Genomic DNA, 8,495 nt, shown 5'->3' on the forward strand with positions numbered 1-8,495 from the left:
TAAAGAGAGAGAGAGAGAGAGAGAGAGAGAGAGAGAGAGAGAGAGAGAGAGAGAGAGAGAGAGGGGATTTATTTTTTAAAAAGGGGGCGGTTGCAGGGGAAACGAATGGAAGGGGGTGTTGTAGTCCGGGTTCTTTCTACTATAAAAAGCAGCTTGTAACTCATGGGTGTTTCAAATTTCACCCAGGCACGAAGATCGTGTGTTTGCTGAAATTGTTAATATTAATCATAGTCACAGCAGTTCGAGAAGAACTCTTCTGTGAAGTCAAAAAACCACCCTCTGGGGTCTTAACACTCGTGTGTTCGGTCAGTGACAGTCACAGAATGGTTGATCAAGCTAAGACTGCAGTTTTTGGGTTTCTCTTGGTCTGTCTATGGGCTGGCACTACTGAAAGTTGTGAGTATTATTCTCATTGTTGTAACTGTTCATAACTTATCTCCCTCCTTAAGGGTACTTTTCTGACGTCTGCGCCTATATTGTTGTTTTTTTTCCATCGACATGAACCTCCAGGGCAGTTTAAATACATACATGTAAATCATTCATATTGAAAGGCAAACTCTGCAAAAAAGTTAATAAATTAACAAAACAACAAAAATACACAGCCTTAATTCACACCCTGATGAAGTATCCCTTCTTGACTTTCTGTATCAATTGTCTGCAGTAGCTGTCAAAATAATGTGTAAATTAAATTGTGTTCGCGTGAGGCTGTGTTCTTCCACAGTAGCATTGAACAAAAGGGTTCAAAATCGCGCCCTGAAAGATTTTTTTAAAATGTTAGACAGTTTTAATTTAAACAATATTATGGGGTGGGAGCCTAGCTATAACGTGCATAATGGTGGAATGGCTTTTTACAGAACCTACAGATAAAGGCCACCACCCACAAACAAAAGGCCACCACCCACAAACATGCAAAAGCACTCATGTTCAGCAATTTGTTTTTCTACTGTACTGCACAGTATTTCATTTTTTAAAGATCTTCTCTCTCTTGGTAAGATCTATATAAATTCATATATTCTAGATGTCTTATTCATATTCTCTCTACTGCAGAGTATTTCATTCTTTTACAATATTTCTCTCTCTCTCTCTCTCTCTCTCTCTCTCTCTCTCTCTCTCTCTCTCTCTCTCTCTCTCTCTCTCTCTTTCTCTTATGAAGATCTATATAAATTCCTATATTCTACATGTCCTATTCATAATTTCTCTAAGATATGTGTCCCCTTTCCTCAAACACATGTTGTATTCTATCAGTGTATTAGCTTTGTTATCTACCATCCAACATTATTATTATTAATACCGTTCTAAAATATATGTTAAAGTAGGTGCCTGTGGGATACTTTAAAAGATGCGCCGAATTATAAATTCCCAAAGTCTTTCTATTAATTCTCTATAGTTGTTTTCCAACGTAAACGATACGTGAACTAATCCGAACGTTTAACAGCGCTGTCCTAAAAGAACGGGAACAGACATTGATGATCATGGAACCCCATTCCTTCATGTTGTCAGTTCTCCTGATCTGCTCGGTTTATTTATTTATTTATTTATTTATTTTTAAATTGGATTGTTTGTTATAAAGTAGTTGAGGCTATACATAGATGCTTCCCCTGCCTTTTTTACAATTTATCTTTCCACATAGTTCATGGAGCAATTTCTTTGTATCACGCATAAGTCAAATCTAGTATAACCTGTTGGCACTTACATGACCAACATTGTGTGGATAGTGCCATAAAACACCTATTCAATCAATCTTAGCGTGCCCTTTGTTTGTTTTCCTAACCAACTTTTTGTCATTAAATTTGCGAATGCGATTTCCTCTAAAGTGACTTAAAACTATCTTGAACACTCTAAATTGATTAGAATTGAGGAACTGCGAGTTAAATAACACTCATTACTGCTCGCGGATACGTTTGTTTGTGTGTCATTTCCGTTAGATTTAAAGGGCATACGGTCAATAGCTTTTCTGTAATTGTTTTAAACAATTAATTACGCCAAGGAAAAAGTCGATAGATTTGACATTCTATTATCCATTTAAATCGTTTGTCCCCTGGGATTTTTCTGTTCATGAGGTATAGATGATTAGGTCTAAATGATTTATATCCCCATTGACACGATTTACATCATTTCAAGAACTAGGGCTCTCTCAAAATGCTTGTCGGAAGAGGTGCCTGTGAAAATACTCTTAAAGATTTATATAAATGTCGTGAAGCATGCTAACAAATTGAGTTACTTCTCGAATTCAAGCCTTAAGGAAATAGATACATCACGCTTATAGGTGAAGATTTTTACAATTTATAAGTAAAACATAATGCAAGACTGGTTATAGTTAAATAAATATCTCCATTTGTGGATTGCAATAAGTAACTCATTTTGTCGATCAGCACACCTCACAAATGTGAGAATCGAACGCACATCTTCTACGTGAATGTAAAAGCAACTTGACAATTCTCTACAGGCGATAAAATCAGAGCGTGAGAAGAAATGGGATTGATATCAAGTTTTGATGAGAATTGTAGGTGTTACCGAATGGAACAGCATAATATTTTAAGACTAAACAACATGACGAGAGAGAGAGAGAGAGAGAGAGAGAGAGAGAGAGAGAGAGAGAGAGAGAGAGAGAGAGAGAGAGAGACAGAGAGAGAGAGAGAGAGAGACAGACAGACAGACAGACAGACAGACAGACAGACAGACAGACACACAGACACACAGACACACAGACAGACAGACAGACAGACAGACAGACAGACAGACAGACAGACAGACAGACAGACAGACAGACAGACAGACAGACAGACAGAAAGGCAGGCAGGCAGGCAGGCAGGCAGAAAGACAGAAAGACAGAAGACAGAGAGACAGAGGGGCAGAGAGAGAGAGAGACAGAGGGACAGAGAGAGACACAAAGAGACAGAAAGAGAGAGACAGAGAAGAGAGACAGAGAGACAGAGAAGAGAGACAGAGAGACAGAGAGACAGAGAGAGAGAAAAGAAGGGGGAGACAGACAGACAGACAGCTTTTTAAGTATTCGAATAATATAATATTATTTCCAGAAAAAAAATGTCACTCGCTCTAATCGTCACTGAAAATCGGGACTATTACATTTATGCATTTCTTGAAAAGAAAATCAATTTTACAGCAACTCTGTTCGGGTAGAGATACAAAAGGACTCTCTATTAGTATATTGCTACAAATGTACTATGGTGACAAAAGCTAGTAGTGCCAAATAGGCGTGTGAAAGCGCACAATAATTAAATTCTGCCCTACGATTTTGTCAAAATTTTTAAACTACGAGTATGTATGTGAAGGAGCGTGGTGAAATCAGGCGCTCGTCCAAATAACGAATTCTTTTATCAATTTTTTTTTTGACTTAACTTATTTTATTTCCATATAAAAACATATTTCCATATGACTTTTACTGATAAACTTTGATTAAAGGCGCAAAGTATATAATTTTTCAGTTTTCAATGACCCTTTAGCTATTGGATTTACCAAACTTTGGCGGCCATTTTCTCTCTTACTGTACCTCTGAAACAAGTCCACCCGGGCCTCCTTCAATCGCAAGTACTTCGACTTCTATTCAATATAGAAGCATATTTTGTCAACTAAAAGGAAGACAAATGGACAGGCTTTAAGATGCCAATAACCCCATATCCCCAAAAATTGACGAGCGCCTGATTCCACCAAGTCGTGACACATGGATGGAGGCAGCAGATATAACTTTTGTATCCGTTCAGCAACAGACCAAAGAAAATGTTGCGGAACTTGTCGAAGCATTATACGCACATCAGAATCACGAGTTCACTTTTGTTTTATGGAATGCGTATGTTGTTGCCTGTCTTTTCAAGTTTTCGATAATGAAAACAAAATTGACAAATACCTACCCCCCGGGGCGGTGCCACTGACTGAAGTGTCTTTAGGCCATTCCCAAAGGGGGGATATTTCTCGTTCACGCACAGTAGAATAGTAAATGGGCAGATTCATCAATGGCACGCTCATAACTGTGCCTGCTCTACAACAGGGAACTGATGCTTTTTCTTTCCTAATCCTTACAAATGTCATTTTTTCTCTACTTCTTTTGTATATTTGTCACACTCTTGTGACCCACTATTTCCGGGGTGCCTTGATAGTCGCAGCAGACTTTGTGCTGTTGAAGTTAGAGAGGTGAGAAGAATAAGTTTGATTCCCTATAAGGACTTCTCTGTTGACATCCACCCCTTGGCGTTCATATGACCTTATGCAGTTGCGAGCGCCGTAAAACCTCTACTAAAACTAAAAAGAAAAATACTTATCATTAACAACGTTATTATGTTTTTTTCGAGTCCCCCCAATACAGCGTGCCTTAAAGAGCAACACATTTTTCGTCAATGTTGTCAATAATTCATGCCCTTCTGAATACATGTATTCTATTCTGACATTTCGATTTCTTTTTCTTATCTCTTTCCCAGTAAGCATCAAGCCAAGAATCTGCCCCCCTGTCTGCAAAATCTACTGTCCTTTTGGGAACGTACAGGATAAGAATGGATGTCCGACGTGCAAATGCAAACCTAGAATCTGCCCTATCGCCACCTGCTATATCGCGTGTCCATTCGGAAGACAAAAAGGCAAAGACGGATGTGATCTGTGTGCTTGTAAGGGTCCCCCCAATCCCATATGCCCCATAGTGAGGTGTCCACTGGACTTTAGATGCCCCTTCGGGTTTGCCAAAGACAGGGCAGGATGCCCTACGTGTGACTGCCGCCGCAGTCCTATCTGTCCCTCCAAGCTGTGCACGAATGTATGCCTCAGCGGTTACGAGAAGGACTCGAGAGGTTGTGATACCTGCACATGTAAACGCCCAGTACAATGTCCAGATATCCTCTGTCCATTCCGGGAATGTCTGAACGGGGTTGTCACCGACTCCCGGGGCTGCAACACGTGCACCTGTAAGCCTCCTGTGTGTCCAAGTGTCCAGTGTGACTTTTGTCCTTTTGGCTACGTCAAAGACAGCAGAGGATGCCAGACCTGTCGGTGCAAGCCTCGGAGGTGTCCAGGTTTCCACTGTCGCTTCTACTGCGCCATGACTCCACGCTACACCTCGAGAATCGACAAGTGCGGCTGTAACTGTGGCAGAGAGCGGTTGTTTTAATTTACGGGACCGCTCTTTAGACCCCTTTGTTGTACTGTGACGTTCTGTACTCCATATTTGAAAAGCATTACTGTAATATTATTTCAATATATAGGTATAACTTTTTGAGTCTGCTATTGATTGCTTGTTTACTTCTTACTATATATATATTTTTTTTATTTTTTTTTGGGGGGGGGATATCGATTTAATCATATGGTGGGGTAGGGGGGGGGTATTTATTTGCATATGTTTTAATAACTGTGTAGCTCTTTTTTGTGCTTGTTTTCTTATGTCTAGTCAGTCTTCGGTCACAACGGGTTCAAGGCTTTGAACTATCGCTTTAAGGTTTTTTTTGTAATCTGAATGTAGTTTTCTCAATTGTGATTGTATGTTGACATCGCTTATGCCCGAGGACGTTTATGATAGTGGTCTAGAGAGCTCTTTCATTGCCGATGAAGAATGATACAGATTTTGATTTGATTTAACACCACACTATTCGAGTTCTTGTGCATCATCAACTTTCGAAACAGATGCCTGAGTGTGTGCAAAAACACTCCACACTGTATTGATTGCAGGTGAATATCTTTCAAATCTCCACTGCCAGTGTTATGTGTGTGTCATGAGCATGACATATTTGAGTGTTTGATATTACTATTAGAATGCTTGGACATTAATTTATTGATCATGTCATAATGTGCGATGAAGTAAATCTGAATTGATAAATTGTATTGTTCTATAATCTGGAGCTTAACTCTGGACCATTTTTGTATGTGCACTTGTACCGTATACCCGAAGCTGCTTTTTGCAATAAAACATGAAGACACCACGTCACGTATGTTCAATTAAGTGTTATTTCTGTTACTGTATGTCCGTGGTTCCTACCTCAATATAGCGCTGCTCTTCCTTAGAATCCCCATAGGTGCAATATGGGAAACTGGGAAACAAAAAGTCTTGCCAAAATTAAAATACCACCCCCCCTCTCTCTCTCTCTCTCTCTCTCTCTCGCTCTCTCTCTCTCTCTCTCTCTCTCTCTCTCACTCTCTCTCTCTCCCACACACACATACACACACACCCTCTCTCTCACGCTCCCTCTCTCTCTCTCTTTCTCTCTCTCTCTCTCTCTCTTTCTCTCTCTCTCTCTCTCCCTCCCTCTCTGTTATCTCTTCCCCCGTCCCTCTGTCTCTATCTCTTTCTCTCTCCCTCTCCCTCTCTCTCCCCCTCTCTCCCACTCTCTCTCTCTCTCTCTCTCTCTCTCTCCCTCCCTCTCTGCTATCTCTTCCCCCATCCCTCTGTCTCTATCTCTTTCTCTCTCCCTCTCCCTCTCTCTCTCTCTCCCTCCCCCCTCTCTCTCTGTCTCTCTGTCTCTCTGTCTCTCTCTCTCTCTCTCTCTCTCTCTCTCTCTCACACACACACATCCTATCATTAAGTGCCAGACTGACGTATGTGGTGTAGCGATTAGGCGTTTTGCTGTCGCTCGCACGCAGGAGACTTGTTCGGTTCCGGGTTGTGAGAATACTTATCGAGTGTTCACGGCCTTTCTACTGAGATGTTGTACCATACTCTGCCCAAGCAGAGTCTGAAACCCATCTCCTGAATGATATAAATTGTGTATTATATATATATACACACACATATATATATATATATTTATATTAACCCCCTCCCACCCGGGGGGCGGTGCCACTGACTGAAGTGTCTTTACGCCATTCTCAAAGGGGGGACATTTCCCGTTCTAATGCATAGTAGAATTGTAAATGGGCCGATTCACCAAATGTCACGCTCATAACTGTGCCTGTTGTACAACAGGGAACTGCTACTTCTTCTTTCCTTATCCTTACTATTGTCATTTTTCTTCTACTTCTTTTGCATGTTTGTCACACTCTTGTGACTAAATAACCTAACAGTGTTGATAGGGGCGTTGAACCTATACCACATCATATTGTTTTCGCCCCCGTTTTTCCGGTACTACTCTATTACTATGAGGGGTGTAGCTTATTTAAGAAAACAGCTGCCCGGAGGAATGAATAACAAATGTGAGGCAGCGCAGTGGAATCAGGCACTCGTCAATTTTTGGGCATGTAGAGCTATTGATGTCACCTTAAAGCTTGTTCACTTGTCTTTATTTGAATGAAAACAATATCTATTTGTCTTCAATACAAGTCGAGATATTTGCAAATGAAGGAGGTGGGGGTTACCTGTTTTCAGAGGTAAAATTACTGAGAAAATGTCCGCCAAAGATTAGTTATTTCCTTAGCAGCTTAAGAGTTCGTGACAACTGAAGATTTTAATTTTTTGTGCCTTTAATCTACGTTTTTCAGAAAAATCCTCACAGAAATGAGTTCTTTAATGGGCATGAAAGGTGTTGAGCTAAAAAACAACAATTTTATAAAAATACACAAACCTGTGAAAAAATGAAAGTTTCTTCATTTTGATTATTTTGACGAGAGCCTGATTCCATCACGCTGCCTCACAAATATGTCGTCTTCGATCTGAGTTTCTGCGTGCATGACAATCACAATGTGTCTATGAATGCGGCTGCTTTCTTTTCTTTCCTTTTTGTTACTTTAGTTGTGCCTTTAAAAAAATGATTTGCTAGAATTTCATAGTTGTAGTTATTGTTGTTGTTGTTGTTGTTATTGCTGTTGTTGTTATTGTTGTTGTTGTTGTTACTGTTGTTGTTGTTGTTGTTTTGTGCTTATTCTTAAAATCGAGTGTTTGTGGGTAGAAAACGGGGTGGGGAGGGGAGAGGGTCTCTTCTCGTTCTGCGCGCTACTTTTGTTTAAGTCCACAAATAGGATCCTTGTAGGTTGTTGGGTTTTCTTTTGCTTTTTTTATAGTCGTTATAATCAAAATGAACAATGTAATCATCATCATCATCAACAACATCAGAAAAAGAAGAAGAAGAAGAAGAAGAAGAGGAAGAGGAAGAGGAAGAAGAAGAAGAAGAAGAAGAAGAAGAAGAAGAAGAAGAAGAAGAAGAAGAAGGAGAAGGAGAAGGAGAAGGAGAAGGAGGAGGAGTAGGAATAGGGAGAGAAGGAGAGGGAGGAGGAATAAATGAAGAAGAGAAAAAACAGAAGAAAGATAGGCGGGCAGGGTGGAGAGAAAAGAAAAAAAATGAAAAATAAGTTCTATTCCTTATTAACTGATGTCAATATAACTCATCCATGCCTTTTCTTCCCCCTCTCTTTCTCCAGACATAAAGGCCCAAGAGAGAGAGAGAGAGCGGTTCTGTCTTCTCGTGTGTACACATTTACCTCCTCCTTACACTCTCCGAGGTGCCATTCTAACCCAAAAAAGAGAAGCTTTCTCTCAGATTAACGAGTTGAACGTCCTTTGCGTGGGGAGCCAGACGCTTCGAACGGACCGAGTCAACCCAAAAAGTAGAGATAAGTGCCTGTCTCAT

The 8,495-nt window shown here is 40.3% G+C and overlaps 1 protein-coding gene across 1 annotated transcript; it reads left to right on the forward strand.

Moving 5' to 3' along the window:
* The first annotated feature begins 164 nt into the window (after positions 1–164).
* Positions 165–5,257, forward strand: LOC101846336 (antistasin). Its single transcript, XM_005093467.3, has 2 exons — positions 165–396; positions 4,434–5,257. The coding sequence occupies exons 1-2, from the start codon at positions 324–326 to the stop codon at positions 5,111–5,113; spliced, it is 753 nt and encodes a 250-aa protein (XP_005093524.1). The 5' UTR covers positions 165–323; the 3' UTR covers positions 5,114–5,257.
* Positions 5,258–8,495: the final 3,238 nt, after the last annotated feature.

This window comes from Aplysia californica, unplaced genomic scaffold (genome assembly GCF_000002075.1).
Source record: "Aplysia californica isolate F4 #8 unplaced genomic scaffold, AplCal3.0 scaffold00064, whole genome shotgun sequence".
NCBI lineage: Eukaryota > Metazoa > Mollusca > Gastropoda > Aplysiida > Aplysiidae > Aplysia > Aplysia californica.

What these genes read in the sequence shown, in the direction of transcription:
- LOC101846336 (XM_005093467.3), top strand. Translation starts at nt 324, where the DNA reads ATGGTTGATCAAGCTAAGACTGCAGTTTTTGGGTTTCTCTTGGTCTGT. An exon ending in GGCTGGCACTACTGAAAGTT is followed by an intron (nt 397 to 4,433) that starts GTGAGTATTATT and finishes TCTCTTTCCCAG; the next exon opens with TAAGCATCAAGCCAAGAATC.